Source organism: Lepidochelys kempii, chromosome 1 (assembly GCF_965140265.1).
Source record: "Lepidochelys kempii isolate rLepKem1 chromosome 1, rLepKem1.hap2, whole genome shotgun sequence".
Classification (NCBI taxonomy): domain Eukaryota; kingdom Metazoa; phylum Chordata; order Testudines; family Cheloniidae; genus Lepidochelys; species Lepidochelys kempii.
The window spans coordinates 118,041,927-118,069,523 of NC_133256.1; the positions used below are offsets into that span (position 1 = coordinate 118,041,927).

General features: G+C 41.3%; 1 protein-coding gene across 5 annotated transcripts in view; it reads left to right on the top strand.

The window, feature by feature from the left end:
* The window catches only part of AFF3 (ALF transcription elongation factor 3), a 469,443-nt gene extending 442,187 nt beyond the window's left edge, over nucleotides 1-27,256 (top strand). For all 5 annotated transcript variants that reach the window (XM_073352102.1, XM_073352119.1, XM_073352110.1 and 2 more), the window contains 7 exons: nucleotides 2,600-2,663; nucleotides 7,474-7,610; nucleotides 9,488-9,559; nucleotides 11,809-11,902; nucleotides 14,539-14,588; nucleotides 14,729-14,943; nucleotides 16,527-27,256. In XM_073352102.1, the coding sequence (XP_073208203.1) occupies nucleotides 2,600-2,663; nucleotides 7,474-7,610; nucleotides 9,488-9,559; nucleotides 11,809-11,902; nucleotides 14,539-14,588; nucleotides 14,729-14,943; nucleotides 16,527-16,666 (772 nt within the window). In that variant the 3' untranslated portion in view covers nucleotides 16,667-27,256. The remainder of the gene's footprint in view (nucleotides 1-2,599; nucleotides 2,664-7,473; nucleotides 7,611-9,487; nucleotides 9,560-11,808; nucleotides 11,903-14,538; nucleotides 14,589-14,728; nucleotides 14,944-16,526) is intronic.
* The last annotated feature ends 341 nt before the right edge of the window (nucleotides 27,257-27,597 follow it).

Genomic DNA, 27,597 nt, shown 5'->3' on the forward strand with positions numbered 1-27,597 from the left:
AAGGCTGGACCGTGACCTCTGTCTTTGTTTAGGCTGATCGTTAAGCCAAAACCTTTTGCTGCACATACAAAGCAGTCCCCAAGCAACTGAATATCCCTGAAATTGTGAGCCAATAGCACGGTCATCAGTGAACAGTAATTCACAATGATTGTCTTCCTAACTTTTGTCTTCATACACAGGCAATGCAAATTCAAGACACCTCCATCCATATGGTACTGCATACAAATGCCACAATCAATGTCTCTGAATGCATCTATTAGAACAGCTGCAAACATGATGCTGAATAATGTCAGAGCAAGAACACAGCCTTCTTTTGCTCCATTTGTGACAATGAAAGGAGCTGAGAGGCAGCCTTGGTCAAGGACACAAATCTGCATTCCTGCATGAAAAGATTTAATAATGTGGATGAACCTATTAGGGCAACCAAACTAGTCCACAGGCCATCTCTATTCAGAGTCAAAGGCCGTAGTAAGATCAACAAAAATTACATATGGGTCTTGATTCTGCTCCCAACATTTCTCCTGAACTTTCTGGAGTGCAAAGATCTTGTCTGAAGTACCATGCCCAGGGGAGAGGCCACCTTGGCTTTCAGGCAGTATCTTCTCTGCAAATTGATCAATTAGCTGGTTTAGGTGAGTATTTTTCCTGCAGTGGCAAGGAGCGAGATGCCACAATGGTTATTGCAAGAGGCCTGATTGCCTTTCCTTTTGTACAGGTGAATGATACATCTTTAAATTCCTGTGGCACAGCCTCCTGTTCCCAAAACTTTAGGTAGAGACCAGTGGGCTTCCTGATCAGCTCATGGCCCCACACTTGAAGATCTCTGCGGGAATAGCATCTGGACCCACTGCTGTGCCATGTGACATTTGCTTGACAGCCCTAAGCAGCACACAACAACTATGTTAAAAGAACATTATTAAGGTTGCCAAGTCCAGCACTCAAGAGATAGAAAATGCCAGAATTCAGGTTGCTTTTGTAATCTACTTCAGCCCACTTGTGTTTATGCATTATGATGCAATCTTTAGTGACAAGATCACATACTATTTTTTCCATATGACCCCTGCCGCATTCAGTAGCCAGGATGGACAGCACTCACTTAATGAGCAGCTGTTCGATATTTGTTTTATCCTTATTGTTCAGTGTGTGGGCTGATGCCCCATTTACTGCACATTATTCAAACCCTGTTCTGAAGACTGAATTATTAATTTTCTCATGGGCTTTCACAGACATTAATTTATTTTCACATCACCTCTGTGAGATGACCGGATATTATTATCCCCATTATACAGATAGAAGACGGAGGCACAAAGAGATCAAGGTCTAAAGTATCGTCTAATTTAGGATGCCCAATTTGAGATACCTATGATATGATTTTTCAGACCATGTAGTCTTATGCAGCACTTTATATGTTCAAAGCACTGCTCTCATTGAGTTCACCAGGAGCTGTGAGTGCTCAGCACTTCTGAATGTCAGACCCGTGGGTCTCAAGTAAGGCATCCAGAAAATGAGGAACACACATTAGTGATCATCTGTGAAAAATTTGGTTTAAGTGACTTGCCCAGCATTATACAGGGATTCTGTAGCAGAGGCAGGGATAGAATCCAGTTCTCCAGGCAGCAGTCACCTTACCCATGAAACCATCCTTTCTCTTCCTGCAAGCCCCTGCTTCATTCATGACAACCTTCCAGATTCTGCAACATAATGAAGCAGGGGTCCATGTACAAATAGTCTCCTTTACTACACAATCCTGATTCATACCCAGAGCATGTCCAACCTATGCACTAAATGAGGCTGGGATTCTGTGGAAAAAATAGTATGTGATTATGAAAAAACTGTATCTTAATGCATAAGCCCAAGGGGGCCAAATTAAGGTTGCCCAGGCAACCTTAATTCTGGCATTTCTTAACTTTTGAATGCTTGCATATATGTATTACTATTATATATATATATATATATATATATATATATATATATATATATATATATATATAAATAATGATACCTGTCTGCAGCTGCTTAGAAATTTGGAACATTAGAAGTAGTCCTGGCAAGTATGGATTAGTGGGCAGATGAGACAGTCAGATATTAAAAATGAATATTCTATAACGCATGGTTGCAGAAATTAAGGAAATGTATCACATTTTCAGCACTGCTGCATGGATATTTCATAAAACATCTTTCATTCTAACCTGAGAAAGAATTTGCTTGTGTCCAAATATGATCTGAAAGTTTTCATCTGACGTCTTTACTTTCTTCCTTATTTATTTATTTTCATTTCTCTGTTTGCTTTCTCTGTTTAGTACCTGTGTCTGTTTTGAAGATCAAAACTGCACTAATTTGGGAAGCAGTTTATATAAGCCATAAAAACAAATTTTATTAATTTTTTTCTTTGAATTATTAACTTCTGAAGAACAAGAACAGCCATAAATGCTATTGTTTTCACAGGGAGCAATCTGGAAATACAAAATGCATATTTCCATTTTAAGTATATTTTCTTTGCAAAAATGTTTGCAAATCAGGTTTGAAATAAGGGATAAAATAACTTGAAAATGTTTTGCACTTCAAAAATAGTAAAATATATTCTTATTCTTATTTGTAGACCACGCAATGCAGATCACTTTATGCAAGAAGCTAAACGGAAGAAGCATAAAGCAGATGCAATGGTGAGAACATTTTCTTTCCAGTTATGTTGTTCTGTATTATTTGTGTAATGGAACTTCTTCATCAGTGTGACACAGCTAGGGTAATTATAAAATCTATTATCAGGATGGCTGGGCTTGTTAAATTAAGAAGTGTTTATACAATCAAGTATTCATAGCCCAATAAACTATGACTTAAAACAAATAACAACTTACAGGGATCAACTCTTGGATAAATGAAAAATTCCATTTATTCCTTTGCTTTAATGAGTAGCTATAGTAATAGACCCAGATTTTGAAAGGTATTTCAGAGTTGTGACTCTCAGTGTTGCATCATCTAGCTGGTTTAGGAACCTAAATCTCATTGTCAAAGGGATTTAGGCACTTAGGAGCCTAAAACCCACTGACTGTCAATAGTACCTAAATACCTTTTGAAAATGCACCTAAATACCTTTTGAAAATGAGATTTAGGCTCCTAAATCAGTTGGGCATTGCAACGCTGAGCTCCACAGCACATAAATACCTTTTAAAATCTGGGCGGCAGTGACTCTATGAGATTTCCAAAATGTCTTTTTTTTTCTGGAGAGCTAGCTGGCTAGCCACTGGCTTGATATACCGTAACTGTGCTCAGTGGATCAGTCCAAAGCCCATAGAAGCCAAAGGAAAGACTCCCACTGATCTCAAAGGACTCGGGACAAAGCCTCACTGCTCCAAGGTGAAAAGACTCCTGTTTTCATTACAGATACTTCCTGCCAAAATAATATCAACACACAGATAATCATTTCTCTATCAGGCCTCTAGGTAACTCCTGACACAACTGACCATGGCAATAACAAATTCCTGACCCAGGCTTCGGTTGCTCTAATGGGGCAGCCAAGGTTTCCCTATAACAAAGCGGTGACTGAGGCTGTATGTGGAACTGAGGCACTCCTCCCCTTCCCGAGGTGTGCCACAGAGAACAAGGGAAGGGACATGCTGGGGATGGGACAGAGCACGCAGCGCTCTGACAGATCTTCAGCTAGCACCGCAGTCCCTTCGGCTGCTCTGAGGGGGGCATGTTGCCTCTGCTGCCCATGTTCAGGGGAGCAGAAATGTGACTGGGAGTCCACCTGCCTCAGCTGTGCTGAGCCTAAAATGCCCAAAGAAGTAGGAGCAGGCCTCTAATGTAGGATCCCAAGAAAATAGTATGTCAGGCAAAGTTGTGCTCTGGACCAGAGTTTATTAGTGTGCTTTTCCATGGTTTATTCAGGTTTATATTGTTTTAAAGTGACTCAAGTCAGAAAATCTTGTAGAGAACTGTAAATGGTGCATTTCTTTGAGGAAAAAATGGAGAAATTATTGACTATACTAAGGAGCTTTTTAGCTCAAGAAAAAGGGTGTTCCAGTGGTTAAGACACTAACCTTTGACTAACCTGGGACTTTGGAGCTGCAGGTTCAACTCCTGGCTCCATCACAAGTTTCTTGAACGACCTTGGGAAAGTTACTTTGTTTCTCTGTGCTTCGGTTCCCCGGCTCTGTTCCGTTCAGCTGTGCAATGGGGATAATAGCATTTCCCTACCTCACAGGGGTGTCATGAAGGTCAGAATATTAAAAAGATTGTGAAGTGCTCAGATACTACAGCAGTGGGGCCATAGAAGTACCTAAGGGAGATTGGAGCCAATGTACCATTACAAAGCCTAATACCTTAGAAAGGAATAAGATCAACTAGTCTTTCACTTTGTGCAATAGATTTCAACTAGATGAGTTGAATATACTAATGGCTCTCTACAACCTTTTTTCCACCTGGATTCTGATGGAAGAGAAGAGGGGTCAGGGCAGAGAGGTAAATTTAGGATTCACCCATGTCGAGGTGGTAGTTGAAATCATGGGAGCCAGCAGAGGGTGTCTAGAGAGAAAGAAAGGGGGGGACTGAAGACACAAACTCCAAAGAATAACAACAGAGAAGAGGAATTGGGCATTTGAGGAGCCACTGAAGGAGAGTCTGCAGGAGCAGTCATATAAAGAGGAGGAAAACGTGGAAAGCACAATCACGCAAGCCGAAAGAAGGCAGAAAGTCAGGAGGAGAGAGTGATTGACTGTGCTGAAGGCGGCAGTAGATAAAGAGTAATGAGAATACAGATGAACCCTTTAGTGGGAGAAAGTCAATAGTGACCTGGGTCGGGCAACAGAGAGGGCAGAAGCCAGACCAGAGTATATGTAGGAAAAAGTCAGTGAGGAGGAAGCTAAAGAAGGATTTCAGATGAGATCATTGCTGTTGAATAACCCCGCAGAACTTTTAAAGGTACTGAACCTGGTTCTGATTTCACACTAGTATGAGACCAGAATCTGGCTGACAGTTATTTTCTAGAACCCTAGACTATTATATTCCCTATAGACTCCTTGATTATTTTCTTCTGACAAGAACTCGGAAAGTTTCAGGATGCACAGGCCACGATTTTCAGAACTGGGTGCCTACAGGAGGTACCATCCTTATTTAGGTTCTTGGTCATGGCCTTTATTTTTCCAAGTTACAGAGTAATCATTACCTTTCTTGACTTAATGCCAATGTGGCTGATAAACGACCTACTGACTGGGTTATTATACTTTTCTAATATTTATATCTTGTTTTTTTTTCTCTTTGTCACTAATCCTCCTGCTTCTATGCTGAATTCTCTGTAGAGGATGCCTTTCCTTTCTTCTATTTTGGACCTTTCTGATTCTGTCCATCTTTCTCCTGTAATGGAGCACTCCCTCAATGATTATTATTTGATAGTGTTTCACCAGGAACCTTGTTTATATTCTCCTCCCATATTTGTTATCTTTAAAATTTCTTTAAAATGAATAAAAATATCATTGTGGCAATGTCCGTCTCTCTCTTTTAGGGTTTTATACTGCTACCCATCACTGTGGCTTCTGAGAGCCTTCCACAGAAAAACAATAGCTATAGTGAAGGCCCCAGAATACCTCATAGGCTACATCTACATTGTGACCTGGGGGGCGATTCTCAGCTCATGAAGATATACTTGTCCTAGCTCTCATCTTAGCTAGCACACTAAAAACAGTAGGGTAGTATGCTTGGCGGTGTCATGGAGAGTGGTAGCAGTGGCATGTGCTAGTGTAACTCACACACCTTCTGGGTGTGGTGTTGTGTCCCATCTAGTGGCACCGAGAGCACTTAGAGAGAGAGATAAAATTAGTCTGCTCTACAGCCTTAGCTAAGCCAGGTGGCTTTTAGCTCATGCAGTAGAGCAGGGGTTCTCAAACTGGGGGTCGGGACCCCTCATGGTGTCGTGAGGTTATTACATGGGCGATCTCGATCTGTCAGCCTCCACCCCAAACCCCGCTTTGCCTCCAGCATTTATAATGGTGTTAAATATATAAAAAAGTGTTTTTAATGTATAAGGGGGGTCGCACTCAGAGGCTTCCTGTGTGAAAGGGTCACCAGTACAAAAGTCTGAGGACCCCTGCAGTAGAGACTCATGCACTAAGCTCCAAAGGCCCCAGGTTCGACCCCGCTCACCGACAACCGGGGTCTGTCGGCACTATAGGTGGGGGCTCATCTGGGATTTCAACTGGGAAGTCTCTGAAGCTCAGGATGCACTTCCTCAGCTAGGGGAAGTATGTAACCCACACACCTCCTGGGCATGGTGTTCTGTCCCATCTAGTGGCACGGAGACCACTTAGAGAGAGAGAGAGAGATTAATGAGTCTGCTCTACAGCCTTGGCTGACAGCCAGTTGGCTTTTAGCTTGTGCGGTAGAGGCTCATGCACTAAGCGCCAGAGGTCCCCAGTTTGATCGTGCCGACCGGGGTCTGTCAGCACTACACTAGCGGCCCTGAGTACATACCCACAAGGTTCAGGCAGGTTTGTATTCAGGGCAGTTAGCATGGTGCCGTCATGGCTGCTGCCCATACTACCACAGCTACACTACTGTTTTTAGCATGCTAGCTCAGATGAGAGCTAGCACAGGTAAGTCTATGCGAGCTGAGAATCACATCCCTCGCTTATAATGTAGATGTAGCCATAGTGTAGGCGAAGCCATCGTGTTAGGCAGTTGGAATAAGCCTGAATCCAAAGTCTGCACATCTAAAGCTTGTGCAAACATATCTAAAACCCTTTAGTCTAGAAATTAGGTAGGAATTCTTACAAGAACAGGCTATCTCGTAAACTCTCTGGTGTTTCCTAGTGCTGAATGGGTTGGAAGGACCTGAAGGACAACTTTTCTTGCAATCTTTTGATAGATCTCCTTTTGAATCTTGACAGAAACCAGCTAGTGCAAATGTATGCAAAATCTGGACAAGAAAAGGAGCTAAGAATAACTTCATACGTTAAAACCTCAGAGCTTTGATCCAGGTCTAGTTTGTATTTTGGGCAAAAGTTCATCCTCATAATGATTTTTTAAATCTTACCCTCCTTAATTATTTTCCTCTAGCTCTCTGCCAAGAACTCAAAAAAATTTCCAACCATTTGCTCCTTATTTCTCTTAGTTACAGGCTAGTCATTACCTTTCTTTGTTTAGCATTGAAAGATTGTATTTACATCCAAGCATGATAAGTGATATGCCTATTGGGTTGTTATATTTTTCTTTGTTTCTTTTTTCTCCTTTTGCTGCTTCTTTTGTTATTTTATCCAAACCAGTTTGCTCAACCTCAGTCATAAATTCCCTTGGCGTTAGCTTTCTTCGTTGTAGTAGTGTTTGCTTCCTCACAGCCATATTTGTAAGTCTTTTAGAATTTGAAGGGATGTTTTGTGTCAGCTTGCATCAACCTTACCTATGTGTAACTTGTTTTGCTACAATTTGTAACCCTAGTTTGGTGACTCCAATATTTCTCTGTGACCTTATTTTATCTGCCAGGTGGAGAAATTTGGAAAGGCACTGAATTACGCTGAAGCAGCATTATCATTTATTGAATGTGGAAATGCTATGGAACAAGGCCCCATGGAATCTAAATCCCCTTATACAATGTATTCAGAAACAGTTGAACTTATCAGGTAAGCTTGTATGGAACAACAGCACTGTTTGGATATATTTTCCATCAGGAGGAGAACATACCTGAATGCCTTTAAACATGGGTAGAAATTACAAATGGAAATATTTAAAACAAAAACAAACAAACTACAACAGTCAATATTCATCATTTGGGGAACTCAGTGCCTAAGGAGGTTGATAATGTGATTATGGAATTTCCACCATTTGGCCATCAGTTCTAATCCAACCCAGATTGGTAGTGGCTGAAGATCAATACAATCCCATTGCTATTGTTTGGTCTATGTGAAATATGTTGGTAATCGCAATCCAGTTCCTGCTGGACAAGCATGCACACCACAACCCTCTTCCCCTATTAAAGCTGACATCAACAGGCATCCTTATCAACAGTCTCAGCTAAAAAAGGCAAAGATTGAATCATCACGGAGTCTGAGCTATTCTCTCATCCAAAGAGTGGTCCGTCCAGAACAGAATTAAGGCACGTTGGCAAAGAAAATTTGCACTGCCAGTGACCACATTATACCTGTTCTGTAGATAGAGAATTTAATTCCCCAGGGCAGTCAGCCAAGCAGCTTTCACCAGCACTAAATTCACTTTCAAAGTTTAATATTTTTAAAAATCATAGTTCTGCAAAACTTTTAAAACAAGTGTTTTCTTCCAGATTTCTCTGCTGATCTGACCATATTCTCATTTGTGTAAACAATTCTACTGTATTGTGGTCCCAGTTTGGGCTCACTTCTTATGCTTTTTAGTCGCAGTAAAGCCAGCTCAGCCAGCTGACTCTGACACGAAGGAATGACATAAGATAAAATACCTTTTGCTCACCACTATAAAGCTCTCTATACTTATTCCCACCCCCTCTGACCTGCACCATCACAAGCAGCATAGTTGCCCTTCTTTGTCTGCTTTGTCTTCTCTAATTACAGTATATTTACGGTCCTGACTCTGGCCCTGAATTTTGCTTAGAGCTCCATCTATGCATGTAGTTAGGATTTCATAGTTATAAAGTAAATTGTTTATGAGCTGCCTGCTAGGTATAGTCCAAAAAAGTAACTGGTTTATCAGGACAAGTGTTTATTGAAATAAGGTGTGGATTATCATGCACACAATGCATTTGCACTGATGTCAGAATTAGAGTTTGATTACAAAGATGAAATACAATCAGCTAATTACGGGGAACATGTATTCTTCTGGAAGCAAGCCCAGAGGTATTGTATGTTGCACTAATCTTGTCCATTGCTCAGGTGCTAAACCAGAAGTTGAGATTTCCAGGAATTGATTTGGCTGGTTAGCACACACATTCTTGAAATAGCAATGCTACTACTGTAGATCTTTGAAGAATTTGAACTGAATGTCATAGGACCAAAATAGCTGTGAGCCACATGCTGCCCTCTGCTACTCAGTGCTTGGAGGAGCAAAACTGGAGAGACAAGCCCAAAATTTGCAGTGTGAGGAGAGCACTGGCTCCATGATACGTTCTCTTCTGCCCTCAAATTCTGTGGAAGCCTTTTTGCATGAACTCTGCAAAATTGGGGTTCCACAGGGCTGGAGAATATTTTGGGAGGACTACACAAGGCAAACCAAGGAGCAATAACTCTCCAAAGCCGAATCCCCTTAATATTGTATGGATTTCCAAGGGAGTTACTGCTGGCTGAAGAGAATTAATTAGGCTGGGAGGGAGAGAGAGCTAATGGCAGAATGGCTCGAAAGCATGAACTGAAGAGCACAAAATGTATCTGTGATAACTGAAAGAATAAACGTAATGGGGCAGGTCCTCAACGGGTGTAAATCAGGACAGCTCCATGAGGATGTGACCCAACAGTAAGGTGGTCTCCTGTTAACACACACTGGCCTTAATACCGGCTTTTCCCCTTTTTTTAAGGTATGCTGTGAGACTAAAAACCCACGCAGGACCTAATGCCACTCCAGAGGACAAACAGCTAGCAGCATTATGGTTAGTACATCAATATTTACTCAAAGACTTCTTTGATGCAGTGAGTCAGTCCTTGAAAATCAAATGCTTAGTGCAGTCAGATAGAGGACTTTGGTTTTGTGTTGTCTGCTGACAGAGAGAGAATACTTCCTGATCCAAAAAGATCTAGACCAGTGTCACATGTTTTTCCTTGTATTACTGCCTGGTCTGCGTTCTGTTTCTGTAAATAAGCAATTCAGATTTATTGGCTGTGACAGGTCAGCTATGGCACGTCAGCGTAATTAATTTTTAAGTGCCTGATGGTCTGTATTTTTATGACTGATGTACTTTCCTTGTAACAGCGTCTCAGTAATTTCTTCTGTGTATAACATTTTAGGTTCAATCATCATAAATTATACTCATATTGTCTGAAGGGTTAGTATGTTGATAATTAAACAATTTGGATGAACTCTTTGAATGACTATTCCCAGATATATGCATTTAACTTAGATTCTGTAAAAAGTTGCTGAACAGTAATAATAATGTTATTTAAATTAAATTTTAATTTTAACAACTATATAGTTAACATGTACAATATCTATTACATGGTTATGGATTCTTAGTAAATGGGTTTTACAACAGTTTATCTATTCTTAACATCTATAAAAATCCAAATTAAATGTGTATTTAGAATCTATAAATTAAGCAATCTTAATTTATCATTTTATATAAAAAAGAAAGACTATTTAGTGATCTATTTTTAATTAACTATATGTCCTTTATCACTGCTTTAATGCACAATTGGGTGCACAAGTAAGATTAACAATAATTGTTTTAAAAATGCTTAAATGGGAAAACGACTAAAAATTGCTTTTAAAAATAGCTGACCATGTCTATTTCTGGGGCTTGTAAAGTGTTTTCCAGAACGGACCTAGCATTTTAGTCTGTGGAATTTAATTCAGATTCATAAAGCCACTGCATCTGTTTAAGCAGAAAGGTCACAGCAAGGGAAAGTAGGCAGAGCACTCCTTCAGCACTGCATAGCAACCCTAACTCATTGTCTGCCACGTAGCAGATGAGTTGACATCATTTGCATATGTACTGTAACCTATGAAGGTGGCAGAGTGAGAATTATGAGGACTGTAAGTCCATTGTATCCTCTGGCTCTGTACAATGCAAACTGGGCATACTGCCACACAACTAGTTTATCTGATTCTGATCTCCTAAGAAAAGACTGTCCTCTAGTGGTAAAAGAGGAAATTTCAAACTTTCAAGGTTGCAGATCTAAAAAAAGAAAACACTATGAAAGTGAATTACAACAACCCTGGCTGAGATTTGCAACAGTGGCTAGTGATTTTGAGTGCTTTGATTTGATTTTTGGCTGCACAATGAAGCTTAATTAGGTGAGATTATCAGAGGGTGAGAAGACAGCACTTTCGAAATTTAGGATGCTCTAAGGTATCTCAAAGTGGGCATCCAAAACACCAATAACCTTTGAAAATCTTGGCCTCTGTGACCAAATGAAAACAAGTGTTACTGATTTTTGTTGTGTTACATACTGTTGAGCAATCCCCCATCTTGTGAATACACAAAAACCTGATGGAGAAGATCAAGCATTTTGTATGTATTATTTATTTATCAGTTATTGTTGTTATGTGTGTTACGTGGAATCCCTGCAAAATGGAGGATTGTGGAATCCCCGTTATTGGAGGTTTTTAAGACCGGGTTAGACAAGCATTTGACAGGGATGGTCTAGGTGCACTCAGTCCTGCTTCAGTGCAAGGGACTGGACTAGATGACCTCTTAAGGTGTCTTCCAGCTCTACATTTCTATGACTGTATAATTATTGTTAATTACTATTATTGCTTATTTATTTATATGGTATTATAAAGGTGCACGGTGCTCTACAGAAACCGTAGAGACAATGGGCCAGATCCTCCCCTGTGCTTCCCGTTTGTTCTAGTTATTCCTGCTTAGCATGTGCTTTGTACAGGAATCCTCAGGCAGAAGAGAGTATTCTTGGCAGCTTTTATATTACCTCAGGAAAGGCGTGTGACTAGGGAAATGTAGACATGTTAGGGGCATCCTTGTTCCCTGGCAGTTTCCAGCTATTTGAAGAGTCCGTCCTTTGGGGTCATAGTCATCTAACATGAATAAGCCTGAGACAGCTCTTATCTTCTCCATTGACTAGTCTATTCCTGGGTCATATGTCCCCAAGATTAGGTGCCACCTTTGTGCTTTAAAGGTGCTGTAACACATTTTACATGTGGTCTTCTTTCTGTTTCTTCTAGTTATCGCTGTTTGGCACTTCTGTACTGGAGAATGTTCCGACTCAAAAGAGACCACGCTGTAAAGTATTCAAAAGCACTTATTGATTATTTCAAGGTACTTTCATACTATATTACATTTTCAAATTGCTAATAATGATATGAGATACTGCATCTTTTCCAAAAGAGTAGCCCTGTTGGACCCAATCCTACTCCCACTGGAGTTTTGTCACAGGCCTCAGTGGAAGCCGTTAATTTCCAGGTTGTTATTCTATATTCACAAAAGCACATGTATTCAGCATACACAACTTACAACTTACTGAAGGAAGAGCAACTCACCCTGCCATGAAACTGACACATGCAGCCCATTCTCTTTTTTCTTGATTGTCCAGTGTGATTCATGGTGCTCTGCAACGAATAAGTTTCACAGTATTCACAATCAGAATCCACTTCAGGATGCACCACAAGGTAGATTTCGTATGGGTTCGGGACTTTGAGCTCGCTCCATATTTGGAATAACTTGTAGGATTCCTATTTATGGCCATCAGCGTATAAGAAGAGGCAAAGGGATAAATTCTTCCCTAAGGTATTGGGCTGGAGTCCACATTGGCTTCAGTGGGAGGTGCATGCAAGTATATCTGTGGTCAGAATATATACCTGCCACCAACTTGGCACACCTGTGCTTGCCTCCACTTCCTATCTTGTTTTCCCCAGATATTCCCTTCAATTCGCCACTCTCTCATAATGCAGTGCACTATTTTATTTTTAGTATGACAGGAAGTCATTAGATTTTTAAAATGTTCCCTAAAGTGACAATATTTGATTGGAAAACATCTGGAAATCAAAACATTCCAGATGGATCTATAACAGAGTAGGTCAAATATTTGGCCTACAAACATAATCTTTGTATTTCTCTGAAAAAAAAAAATTGGTGGCTGCTTCTACCCTTCAATTTGTTTTTATATCCTGAGATATAAAATCAGAGAGCAGTGAGGGTACAAATGCTCTGCAGTCCTGATTCTCTTTGGGTACCCTAGGTAGTCATTTGGTTTGGGGTATTTTAGTATGTTTTTTATTTTGGGGAGGAGAGGGCAGGGGTTGTCCCGTCCTGTACATAAAATGGAAAAAACTCCCCAGCACAAATATTTTGTTAATGATGAACTTTAAGTAGAGGCACAAATTTTCATGACCAAATTATAAACCCATGAAAATAGGCAGGAAAGGTGACAAATCTTTTACTATGAAATTGAAATAGATGTCCTCAAAATTGGATCTAAACTCTGAGGAATATTTAATTAAACTTGTGTTTCTCTAATAATCATCTTTAGTCTATTGGTAAGAAATCTATAAATATTGTAACACTGTACTTCTCCTACCAATTCAAATAACACATAGTAAAAAAGTCTCACAACCATGTGAAATGTCTCTTAACAGAAGAAAGAAACCTTTCTACAGAAAACGAAGGTGATATTTATTTTTTATTATAGTAACATAAGCACCCTACAAGAAAAGCTTGGGGTTTTTTGCAGGGCTTCTGCTGGTATAATAATTCTGCAGATTCTCATTAGAAAGCAAAGTAAAAAATGAAAAATTGCTCATTTGTCATCTTTTCAGTGGAAAACAAGCCAATTCTAGACTTCTTTCATATATTTGTACCTAAAACCTTTCAAAATCATCTAACATGACATGCTGACTGCATTAAAAAACTCTCAGATGTATTGTCAAATAAGAAAATAGATCAGAATTTGTCACACACATTTTTGGTGTAAATTTGGTATCTTTTTCTTTTAGAAAAGAAAAATTATTTAAATCTTCTTTTAAACTTTTTATTTCCATTTTCAAAAAATTAATAAAGCAGAGAATTTTAAGAAGCCACAGACATTTGGGAGTTAAAATTTTTTGAGAAAATAAGAGATTCAGTTCGGGTCATGAAAGCAGAACAAAGCCCACAGGCGAATCAGTGGCTATGGAGAAGATGCCGTAAGTTAGACTCAATTACACTTTCTGAGAGCAACTTCCCTCATCATACTGGTGTCTAACAGAGTCTAAACTAAGTAGGGCAGAGACTATTTTAATTTAAGTTGTAAGTGTCTCCCACCTTCTTCCTGCTCTTAGACTCCCTTACACATCAGCAGGATGGACATAAGTAGCTTTGAGAGATCTTGCTGCGTCTAAATGAATGTCTGAAACCAAGGCAAGGACAGTCAGGTCTGGGGGTTGGAGCCAAGAGTCAGAACCAGAATCAGGAGTCAAGAGCAGTGTTGTAACAAGGTAAGAGCAGGGTGGGAGCAGGACTGGGGACAAGACTGGGGTAAGGCTAGGACTGGAGCAGGCTGAGGCCTGTGGAGTCTGTCACCACTGTCAGGCAAAGAAGAGTTCCAAGCTATGAAGCTATTGTTTCTCCTGTGAGGCTTATATACCCACTCTGAGAGTCACAAGACCAGCTCCTGGTTTGTGGATTGACTGGAGCCTAACACAGGAATGACTCATCCCCGCATATGGCTTAATCAGGCTCTAGTTCAGGGAAGACTTATCACCTCACACTGAATGTAAGGGAGTCTCCCTGACATCACCGTCTGTACCGTCTCTGAATTTGGCCTAATTGATTTATGGCATCATAAGACCTGCATACACTTTTCATATTTATCACTGCTACTTTTTGCACCCCATCTTTACATTCTCTTTGTCGACGTTCATTTCACAGTCCTGTTTAAATTACAGGTTTGTAAATGGGGTTTTTTGTTCGTTCTACAGAATTCATCAAAAGCTGCCCAGGCTCCATCTCCATGGGGTGCCAGTGGAAAGTAAGTTCACTCATCGCACAGAAACTATGTCTGAATAGCAGTGAGAAATGGCGTTTGCTATGTTCTGTTATTTTCATGTTTGTTCATGTCACCTTTACATATATATATGTACAGTTATATATATCAATGTTCTGTTACAGGAGCACAGGAACTCCATCCCCCATGTCTCCTAGCCCTTCTCCCGTCAGCTCTGTAGGATCCCAGGGGAGCACCGGTGCCCCTTCCCCCTCTTCCACTATCAGCATTCCACAGCGTATTCATCAGATGGCAGCCAATCACGTCAGTGTCACCAACAGCATCCTGCACAGCTATGACTACTGGGAGATGGCTGACAATCTAGCCAAGGAAAATAGAGGTGCATAACCTAACACATGTCCTTTAAAAACATGCCAATAAGACAATATATTGACCTACTATGACAGTGGTCCTACTGGAAGATCTTACCTTCTGGATTACAGAGGTGTATTCTTTTAGTCTGTCCCAAAAGGTAACAAAAACAGTTTTGTCAGCATTCCCACTCAGAAGAGGTCAAATATCGCTAATTTCTCCTTTATTTGACTGTCCAACTCTCACCCTTTTCCAGGAACAGACTCACAGACATCTGGTAGTCAAACAGGAATTAAATTGATCTTTTGAGTTCATTTAATTCTCCTTCTCCTGGGCAGTATTGCACTACTTTGTGGCAGAGCTACAGAAATGGATCTCTTTGGTCTTTTGTTCTTGTTTTACAAGAGAAAACTAATCAAGTGCACTGATGACATTCCCTTGTGGTGATGACTCCTACATGACCTCATCTTTTTGCATGTATTGACTGAGGCATTAACGTATAGGACTCACGTGTCTGTGGACACATAGAACACCCCCCCCTCTGAGTATCCAGACCCGGCGTAAATATCTGTGGTTTAAGTCCCACTACTCCACTTTAGCTCTGGGACGGACAGTTAGATCATTGGTGTATTTACATGGCACCAGGATAAACATACAAGGCCAAGTTCTAGTCTGAGTACGTCAGCTTTACACTGGTATAATCAGGGTTTAAAGTTGGTGGGGGAGAAACACAGCTTCACCTCCTATCTCTGACTTAGGTAAGCAGCATGGATGCTCCTTGCCTATGCTATGCCATCTGGCCCTACCAACTCCAGCTGGCCCCTGCTCAGCCTGGCTCTTGCAGGAGCAGTGCTTCCAGGGACCTCCCCAACTATCAATTCCTCCAGACTCCACCCTCAGTGGAGCAGGGGCAATAGCAGAAGATAATAATATGGCTGCAGGCTGAATTCATTTCCACTTATGTCCCCCATGAGTTTTAGGGAGAGAATCTGGAGGAGACAAAGCAGCTTCTGTTGCTCACCCCCTCCAACTTCATGGAGCTGCATGGGATGGAGGTTCAAAGGGGCTGTGTGATATGACGGTTGGACCAGGCCAGAGGAAAGGAACCCCTCCCTTCACCTGCAAGTGCAGACTTACCTCCACATATAGACTTAGAGAGGACCTAGGGGTCCTCAGTTTTTATTTAGTCCCCCTTCAGGCAAAGTTCCCTCATGGTTTAAGTAGGAGTTGCCTGGGTAAAAACCTCAAGATTTGGCCTGGCCTCAGTCATTTTGAAAAGTGTTTCAGTCAGGATAATTTGTGCATTTGAACTACAAATGATGTCTCTTTATCTTTATAAGGACACCATTGGCAAAAAATCCTTTTACACACGAGATCAATGGGAGTCAATGAAAGAAAGAACCAAGGAATTAGCTGTTTAATTTTTAAAATGAAATTGTTGCAACACTCAGATCATGGACCATCGGGGCCTTAAGGACACTCATTCACCCCAAACTTCCATTTTAGTAAAATGTTCAGTGTGATTTAGTTAGTAAAAGAAACTAGCTACTACATTGTGATAAATAGCAAATGTCCCTTTCATTATTCTAACGCTTAATATTTTTTCCACAGAGTTTTTTAATGAGTTGGATGCATTGATGGGACCTGTCACCCTACACAGCAGTATGGAGCATTTAGTTCAGTACACTCAACAAGGACTTCACTGGGTACGGAATAGTGCTCACGCAAAAGACTGTGTGCCATTCAAATGAACTGCATAATCTCCCATGGACGATTCAGTTATTCTGGACACTGTGCTACAGAAATAATCAACCATAGCATCCAAACAAAGGTGAATATTTCTTCAACATTGAACAACATTTTTCAGAGTGTAGACATATATCTGTGTCTGTATAATATGCAGCTATGTCTCTCCAGAATGCATTGTTCCATAGCAATCTCCAAACATTGTCATACTCTAGACAGAACTGACCACAGATGTCTTAATACACACACACATTTCTTATACCTGTGCTTAGAAAAACTCAGAAACCAAAATCTCATGAGTTAATTGAACCAAGTGCAATAAACACAATGGCTCCCAGTCAGGAATGCACTTAAGTGTGTGCTTAACTTTAAGCATATGCTTAAATGCAATTGACTTCAGTAGAACTTAAACATGCACTTAAGTGCTTTCCTGAATTAGGGACAATGAGAGTCTGACTGGCCGTTTGGATGCTCCATAGAACTTTCAGTGTTCTTATTTCCCTCTTATTTCCTGATTGGGATGTATGGCTGAATTGTGTAGACTGAAAAAATATGGAGCAAGAAAGCATTAACTTTTGTGCAATAAGTTTCAACAGCTTGCATTCGTTTCTTTATTTCTCGGCTTTTGAAATTACCTGACCTCTTGTTCAGCCTCCTTATGCACTATAATGAACATTATCGAGGAAACAGCCTGAAAAATGGGTGTATTGATAACAAGAAACTAGAAGAGATTCTGGAAAATTGTGTACTGTCATTACAGGCAAGAAGATAACACAAAAATACTGCAAACTGCAACCCAGCTAGCAAAGAAAGTCCATTTATTGCATGTGCACACACATACACACACATCGATGACATTTGTTTGCTGTGTGCAGTGAGGCTTCACCTTGCTGGCTCTGGTTTTGATGTCTTTTCCATCTTAAAGTAGCTTACTTGCAGTTTCTTCTAGTCTATATCATGCCATTACATGAAATTCTCTTTATCTTGGAAAGCTGGGTTTGCTGCTCACCAGACTAAGCACTGTTTCCTATCATAATCCTCTCACTCGTCATGCATAATCCTCCACTAGGCTTTCATGTTTCTTGATTTATGGGGTGTTTTCAGCTCTTGTTGACAGGCTGTGTTTTTTGTGCCAAGGGAATTTATCCCAAAGTAATTGCAATTAATTTGGATCAGCTGAGGCCATGGCCAGTTCATAACTAATGTGTTGTGTGCATTTAGTGGATTTTTGTTCTTGGTTAATTTCATTTTCACTTCTCTGGAAACATTTGATTGTTTTCATCTGAAATGTAATTTTATTGGTTATTTTGCACCCAGCCCTCTAGCCTTTACTCATGCGAGTAGCTACATTAACTTCAGTTGCATTGCTCAAGTAAGAGTCAATGAATGGCCATCTTCATTGCTACCTTCTAGTCAGCTTTATCTCAATATTAGTGTGATGCTGGTGCAAAAATATCTGCCAGTAAAAGTTACATATCAACATGTCTGATGAGTTGCATTAGAAACCACACATCAAATAATTTAGCCAGAGGCAGATTAAAGTTTCCTGGGGCCCTGGGCCAGAGCAAGTGGGGGGCCACATCTCACCCCTTCCACCTGTGGGCCCACCTCCATTCTGCCCCCTCCATATGTGACCCCACCCCTTTATGACCCTTCCCTCCCTCCCCTTCCAGTCCACTCAGGGTCTCCCCATTGCACTCCCCCACACTGTGGCCCCAAGACTTGAGACACTCTGGCCACAGCAGGGAGTGAGAGCTTCCCCAGCCCTGAGGCCAGAGCAGGTAGCGAGAGCTCCTCCAGTCCTGGGACCGCAGCAGGACTTCCCCTGCCACCCCCCGGCTTCTGCCGGGAATGGGATCAGGGGGCGCTGGGGGCTTCTCTGTGGCCAGCCGGCCTCTGCCAAGATTGAGGGGCACTGGGGGCTTCCTTCGCCAGAGCACCAGCCCAGCACTGCCACTAGGGAGTGGGGTGTGGGGTCGCAGGGGGTTTCCTCTGCTGCCGCGCCCAGCGCAGCTGCTGGGGAATGGGGATGCTTCCCTCGCCCCTGCCCTGTCCGCCTGGCGCTGCTGCCTGGAAGTGGGGTCGGGGCGCGGGGGCTTTCCGCCACTGAATTTAGTTTGTTACCACATTAAAAGATTTGCGGTAAGACAATGGGTATGTCTACACCGCCACTGCAGGTGTCATGTCCAGTGTGGGTAGATGTGCACGCACTAGCTTCTATCAACGTAGCAGTATAGCTGCAGAATGGGAGGCAGCAACCCCATCCGAGACCCTAGGTAAATACTCTGGCAGCTAGCCCACACTGCCACGGCTACACTGCTCTTTTGGGTGTACGAGCTCCACCAAGGCTAGTGCATGTACATCTATCTGAGCTGGAAATTACCTCCTGCTGCAGTGCAGACATACTCAATGTCATGTCATCAGATTTCACTTTGTTGCATGTTGCAGAAAAAATACGAATCATTCAGTTACAGTTGTTGGAATGTAACTTGGTCAGTGCCTAGCTGATTATTACCTGCCTGATGTCTGGTTGGGAAAGTCGGCCAGTGATTTCCTAGATGAGGAAGTGATTTAAATCCTTTTAATACCGTGAGTAATTTGGTTCTGTTAGGATAGCAATGTGGGAGTTTCTGTCAAACCAGAGAAGTGGGATGCCTGTTAAATTTGCTTCTGCTTTCTTGGTGGTTGCTTTATCATTTGTCTTCAGATGTGGGGTTTGGGTTTGGGGGTTTTTTGGTATTTCGGAATTCTTATCACTATTTTATGCCAGTTAAATTAGAAGCAACATATATTCCTTGCCTTACACAGATTTTAACTTGGCATTGGAGTTTCAAGTAAGGAACTTTGAATCACATCTCTTGTGCTGCGACTGGGGATAAATTTTATTAATTATGAGCTCTTTTGGAACTTGTTTGGCTGCAATGTGTATAGCAATTTCACAGAAATTCAGGAAGAGTTAATGTCCTCTTATTGTAACATGTTTCCTGACTACTAAGGAAACATGTAGATTTGTGCACTTTCTTTTAAGCTGTTTTTATGCTGAATCATTCCAGCTAAAATACCCATCAAGTGCCACGGAAATGGTACATTGATTGTAAGTTTTGTGCTGGAATCACTGACATTGAACTCGTGTAAACAGAAGAAACTCCACTGAAGTCAATAGAGCTGCGCCCATATAGCCCAACAGAGAATTAGGCCTCCTGTCCACAATGTTCCTTACAGGTGGGCATTTTGATGAGGTTAGAGCATGCAGTTCAACCACAGGCACGTTGCTTTTGTACAGGTTGCTTTTGGTCACGATTGCTGCTCTTCAAACAACTACAGGTGGGTACGGCATGATAACCAAAGACACTTCGTCTCATTCCTTTGGGGCCTGATCCTGAAAAGGGCTGTGTGGCGTCGGGCCCTGACCCAGCAAAGCTCTTATAGATTCATAGATATTTAGGTCAGAAGGGACCATTATGATCATCTAGTCTGACCTCCTGCACAACACAGGCCACAGAATCTCACCCATCCACTCCTGCGAAAAACCTCTCACCTATGTCTGAGCTACTGACATCCTCAAATCATGGTTTAAAGACTTCAAGGAGCAGAGAATCCTCCAGTATGCACTCTTAAGTCTAAGCATCCCTTTAAGTATATAAGTAGTCCCAGGCATTTCAGTGTCAGCTGAGGGTTCTCAGCACGCTGCAGGATCAGACCCTTAGAGACGGCCCTTACTTTGCTTGCCACTTGCAAAGGCACGTCTTGTTTGTTTTAATTCATTGTTTCAAGTCCCCTGAGAATGATAAAGGCTCCCTTCTCTTGCATTAGAGATTCCATCTCAATATTTCAGAGGTGAAGATGTCAACCTGTACAAATCCAGCTCAAAAGCAAAATTATGCCTGGAGGGAGAGGTTTGGTATAAAACAGAAACTTCTGAATGTGACAGACAGCTAGTCTACCAGCTGACGAGTACATGCAGGCATGGGAAATCAACTGGAATATTATCAAATAAAACGTGTGCCACAGGTAGACCCAAAGGCAATACAATTTGGTTTTTTGCATTAAAAATGCCCTGAGATACTCTGAGATGTTCACAAACACCAAGTCAATGAGATATTCAGACACACTTTGGCCTTGATCCTGTAAGATGTGCAGCAGGGAGTGCAAGGGTGAGTGGAGGATATGTATAGGTTCAAGTATGGTTGACCACTGAGCAAAGGCATCTATATTGTATGGCGGTAAATCCCAAGCCCCTTCCACAGCCCTTTCTTTATTCTAAATCTCACAGGGTTTAACAGGAAGGGGTGTAGGCAGATGTTGGGCATGTGAGGAGACATGGTACTCAGTGTAGGCCCAGATCCTCCAAGGTATTTAGGCACCTAACTCCCATTTATTTCAATGGGAGTTAAGTGCCTAGTATCTTGGAGGATCTTGGCCGTATCCCTCAGCATGCAACACTGGTGCTTAGTTATGTGCTCCTTGTCTGAGCTTTACTTCTGCTACTGGGAGTAACTTGGCAGCCTGGAAAGCAGTATTCTCATCAATGCAGAATCAGATTCCCTGCTCTCCTGGTACTGCTCATCACTTTTTACCTTTACTTCCACACGCAGCAGTCTTCCCCTACACTGTGAAGGATCAAGCCCTCAGTGTACGTATGCATACATATCTATACACTCTATAGCTAAACCATGAAAAAGTTCAGTCAGCACAAAGGATATTACTAGTGCCTCCCATTGATCATTGAGTACCTGTCACTGAATGGTCATATCACCTCAGAAGAGCAGTAATTGTTATCAAGGTAAAGTGTGCAGCTAATTAATTTGTAACACTCTCACCTTGGGAATGGTGCAGTCGTATATCTTTCATAATGCCAATTTTCACCCATTTTTCACAGCTCTGATACAAATCTGCATAACTAAAATGCCAGGATATTTTTTTTAAAAAGAAGACATACACTTAGACCTGGCTAATCTGTGCTTAAAGTCTCTTGAGTAGATAAACTACTAGACACCAGTCTTAATGCCTATACAGTGTATACTATTGAGTGACTTAGTCGCAATGTTTAATCCAAATGAAATTGGAATTTGCAAACTGACTTAGATTAACTACATCTGCCACGGCTAGGTTGCAGATGTGACATTAAGTGATTATGGTTTTAAACAAAAGAGGTTGAATTTTATGTAAAGAATAGTGACTGAATTCCTTAATCTTTTTAAAAGATTTTTAAAAGAACATCTTGTCAAAATTATGTGTTTTTTAACTTTCCTAAAATTTCTGGAGGGTCGCTGGTTCTCGGTCAAAGCTGTATTAATGACATTTCCCTTCTACAGTATGTCCGGTCTTTGCATAATCCACTTAATACGTCAAAAAGAAATGTTTCTTTTTTATAATGATTGCAGCACTCCCCTCTCCCAGTTCAGTGGAAAACCCTCAGACTAAAGAATAAAATCTCCTTGCACGTTGCTGGCACCATACACTTAACAATGACTGAATGAATTTGTTACAGTGATGATAGAAGTATGGCTGGCACAGATCTAAAATGTCTTTCCTTTTGATAACTTTTTGTAAAGATTTACACCATGTACTCAAACTGATTCCTTATTCAGATGGAGAGAATTACCTGACTTGCATCCTATAAATATGTTCCAGCTCAGAGCACGATCAGAATCATTATTATTACATGACTTGGTACACTGGTTATGCGCTAAAGAGTGGGAACATGCATAGCAATGGGTGAGCCCCATCTGAATCCATTCGGAAAAGCATCTGGATGTTTATTTGAAGCTGATCTAAACATATGAACCTCTTTGCTTTGGTCAGGAAAGCTACCTGGAAAGCTGGTGAGAACACAAGATTCTCAGAGTAAAATCCTGGCTTCACTGAGTACAGCTACACAGCAAAAAAAAAAAAAAAAAAAACCCACAGCTGCAAGTCTCAGAGTCCGGGTCAACTGACTCAGGCTCACGGGGCTCATGTTATGGGGCAGTGTAAACATTTTGGCTCAGTCTGGAGCCTGGGCTCTGGGTCCCTCCCCCCGTACCGGGTGGGGGAGGACCACTGCTGTGTAGACGTATCCAGTGAAGTCTAGGGCAAAACTTCAATTTCTTTCAAAAGAGCCAGGATTTCACACTTGATATTTTTTAGTTACCTTGTAATAAACTGTTTTCAAGATCATTTAAAGTTCTTGGGAAAGTCACTTAGATCCCTATTTCCCCAGACACCGGGATAATCCACCTGAGATCTGAAACTCCCCACTGTTTCTACACAATATTCTCTCAAGAAAGCATTATTCGTCCACCAGGAAGGAGTCAGGTATCTCTCCACCCCCTTCACCTGGGGATATCAAATATCTCCCAAATCACCCCCTTGCCTCCACTCTGCCATCTGACCCAAGCAGCTGCTTCTAAACCCTGGATGATCCCATGTTTCCAGGGGCTTTCCCTACTGCAACTGACCCAAAACCCATCCCTAAAGGGGGGGTTCACAGCCCAGAGGGGAAAGCAATGCAAGTAACCATGGATTTCATTAACTTACACAGCTTTTCCCCACAGGGCATTTCCTCCAAGGGCACAAGCTCCTTTCTGGGCAGGTGCACAGAGGGGGGCAAAGTGCTGCCCTTTCCCTATGTGTAAAATAGGGGTGCTAATAATTTATTCATGTTTTGTAAAGCACTTTGCAATCCTCAGCTGGAAGGTGCTATAGAAGTGCTAAAAATCACTGTAAAATGTTAAGTCATGTGAGTGAATTTCACTCCTGGGCAAGGGGCCAATCCAAGGCCTTTGCATCACTTAAACCCCAAAATAGGAATCCTTAAAGCTCTTAAAATAGGGCTGCAGTGGTGCATAGGCCTTGTGTGGGGCCTTTGCATGGGGTGAATTACACCCTATATAAAAATGCCGAGTATTATTAGTATTACTTGCTAGTTTCATTTGGATCAGAAATAGCATGAAGACAGCCCTTCTTGAAGTATTTATGTTTTGATCTTAGTAGAAACCAGGCCATACCAACTCACACACAAATGTAAATAGGACAAAAAAAGGTTAACCAAACTATCTGTTCCTCCAAAGAGTTCAAATGGACTTTGAATTTCTCTGCGCCAGTTTGTCCTTCCCCGAAATAAATATTTTTTTCAGAACTTATTGTCTTTAACCAACAGCATCATAAATGTTCAAATTATTTGTTTTCCCCAATCCCCAGATTCATAGCCTAAATGTTGTCTTTCACAGTGGCGCATTGCAGAATGGACTAATCTCTTTATTTGGCATAAGAAGAATTATGTAACTCTCACAAAATATTTCCATCTGTCCATGAGTCATCTGTAGTTAATTGGCATGGCAAGTCAATTAGGGAGACATTTTCAGCATAATGCACAGGGAGTTAGACTCCCAACTCCCATTAACATTAATAGGAATGCCAGGGTTAAATGCCCAGGCTCCACGTTACCAATTTCCCTCTAAAGGTCAATAGCAAAACACTTTGATTCTGAAGAATGACTACCAGTCAGATCAGCAATGGACTCACTATTACTGCTCAAACCTCAGTAAGCAGGGGAGGTTATAAACTGATGTGTCTCTATAGCTCTGCATATTATTTGGGTCACACTAAATAATCCCACCATATTAGTCTTTCTTTTCTTAGCAACATCAGTTTTCATAGCTTCCCCTAAGGTGGCTCCATTCTACCTGCAACTCTGGTCTCATTACCCCAAGAGACCTTTGAAAGAAAACCTTTCACACAGGAGGAAGTTAGCAAGAGGTTCAATTTACCCAAATAAATATAATTTGGCTAGTAATTTTCTACTCTTTTCTCTTCTCTGTTATTGAAAGTATTTGTGTTTTTAATAAGGACTTTTCCCCCATTGCCCAGATTCTTAGACCTGCCTATATCCTGTTACAAAACGAGTAGATTTTCAATCTGCACAAAGCGCTGGCTGATGACACGGGGGCTTCCAGCTCCTCCCTAAAAACATACCCCAATGAGTTAATTCATTCTATTGACCTCCCCCCGGCTGCCCATCAGTTCATTTTGCCTCCGCTCAGCCCCACATCTTCCCTCCTCCCAGCGCACCTCCTTCACTCTGGAGGTTTTCTTTACACTTCCCAGGCCTGGGGCTACAGGGATAAGGAGAAGAAAAGGGGAGGAGCCAACATATTATCCACCAGAAGAGAAGGGGGAGGAGGGAGCAGAGCCCCTCTGAGTCGCTGGACTCTTTCTCTTCCCTTCTCCTTCTCAGCCCCATTGTATCACCTTTTCCCTCCAGCCCTAACAAAAAACTTCTGTCTCCTAAGGGGAAAGGGAGAGGTCCGCTTGCCACATGCAGCAGCTCTGATTGGCTGCCCCATTCCAGGAGGCAGGATGGGAAATGCTGAAGGAAGGGTTCCCTGCAGTGCTGTAGAAGAGACTGAAAAGTCTCAGAATTGGCAAGTCTGGATACTCCATGTGACACTCCAGGCACTGTAGGCAGGAAGATTGCGGTGATACCTCCTAGGCCTAACACACATGCATTGGCTTACATTGTGTCATGATTTTTTTCTTAATGGGCCTTGCTGTTTTATGAATTTGCACAAAGATCACTGGGATTTGCCAGTGTCATGTCTGTGCAGGGACTTATTATTTTAGGTCTTAGATGTCACTCATTTAGCATCATGAATTTTCAGCAGGATCAAATAGAAAGAAAGAGAGGAATGGGAGTCCTAGTTTAAATACAAAGGGACTTATTATGTATATGCTGTGATTGAGGAACTGCCATAGACGTCAATACATGTCCTATGTGGCAGAATGAGATTCAGCTAACTTTGCGAATTTTGGGAACTAGCAACAATGTTAAGAAAAATTGCAGAAAAACATATAAAAAGTACATTTTTGCTTGATGAGCTCAAGGGTGCTCTCAAATGTATTTGACCAGCAGTTCTCAAACTTCATTGCACCACGACCCCCTTCTGACAACAAAAATTACTGCATGACCCTAGGAGGGGCGACTGAAGCCTGAGCCTGCCCAAGTCCCGGTGCCCTAGGCTGGGGGAGCCAAAGCTGAAGCCCAAGGGCATCAGCCCTAAGTGGGGAGCCTATAACCTGAGCCTCGCTGCTGGGCAGTGGGGTTCAGGCTTAGGCTTTGGCCTTGGCAAATCTAACACCAGCCCTGGTGGCCCCATTAAAATGGGGTTACGACCCACTTTGGGATCCCAACCCACAGTTTGAGAACTGCTGTATTAGACATAGGCCAGCTTTGGTATAAGTGGGCACAAATCCAATAAGATCAGTCGTTACACCAGGGCTGAATGGGAGCTTCGATGCCATTAAGGTTACTGTGTTTTGCAGTGTAGCAATGTAGGGTCTAGTGCACTAATCCTTCATACAAGTACAATTTATAAACAGAAGAAGAAGCTTTTGTGTGGGCTGTGAAAGAGATTAAGTTGGCTATTTTAATCACAGGCCTGTATTATGTGAATGCTTGTACAGTATAACTGAGAGGTACATTGCATCATTTTATGGAAATTGAGAGGCATGTCGTTGATTCATCATATGACACATGAGCACAAACCCAGATAGACAAAACTGTGAGTTCATTTGTGCTGAACAGCTGAGCATTAATAGCGGGCTGTTCACTACCCCTAGACCACATGTTGCACTCCAGTTCAAGTCGTGGAAGTTTTGTGTACAGCTCAAGGATTGAATATGGCCTTCTGATTTTAATATTTGTGAATTGATCTTTTTTATGCAGTTCCATTAGCAAATACTGGCCACACTAGATTCGTTTATAACCCTTGTTGGAAAGTATGGCTGTTAAAAACATGCCAACGTCACTTACATCAGTTTTCTTCTTTTTTCTGTATTTATTATTATTATTCATTAACATCTGTATTGCAGTCGTGCCTAGGGGCTTCAGCCACATCAGGGTCCCTTTGCATTAGGCAGTGACAAAGACAGAGTAAATGACCGTCCCTACCCCCAAAGAGCCTCCATTCTGAAAAATAAGACATAACGACAGGTGTATGAGACAAACAAGCAAATGGGAGGGAGGGAGGACAGGATAACAAAAACAACAGATTGCTTTACCACAGTCTGGCTGTACGTGCAATTTTTAACAAATCTGTAGCAATAATCACAGTAGCAGTAACTTTCCTGTCTGATCGTTATGTTAACTAATGTTCATCATGGAACAAATCTGTATGCGATAGTGGCTGTCTGACCTAGTTGTACAGACTCCTGTTTTATGACTAGAATTATTTTTGTACCCAGATTCAGAGAGCGTAACTCCAGATCTCATTTATGCCAACTGTCAGCAAATTCCTGTAAATCATAATATTATTAGACTCAATATCAGTTTAGCTCTACTCCTGTCTGATTAACAGCCAAAGCAATAGTGCAGCAACTTTTGAATGGGCATTCTGGATTTAGCATTTTTTTAGTACCTACACGACATAAGTACAATCCCTCTACATGTCCCCGTATAACAGGTAATATTGTTTACACAGCTGAACAATTTAGTAAATGGGAATATTCTGTACAGTAATTTATGCTGTAAAATATGTACATATAGCCTTGTAGCATTCATGAATGGTTGGAAGTGCTTTATTTATTAGATCAGGTGGCATTTTTCCCTCATTCTAGAAGACTTAACATTATTTTTTTTCTGATAGATTAATTTTTGGCTATTTGCTACTACATTTTGACCCAGTTATGGAAAAATTATTATTTACGGTAAATAGCTATTTTTTTAAATTTAAGTAGGAATAGTAAATTCACTGTCCATCCAAATAATATATAGCTGATTATGACTAAAAGTAAAAATCATATACTCGTATCTGTGTATTATAGTATATGCTAGAAATCATATGCCATATGTGATTAATACAAACAGCAAGAGCTTTCATCTGCTCCATTCTTCCTCTTTGAGACCAAAAACAATAAACCATTTAATCTCAAATGATTCTCAAGAGAGCCCTATTTC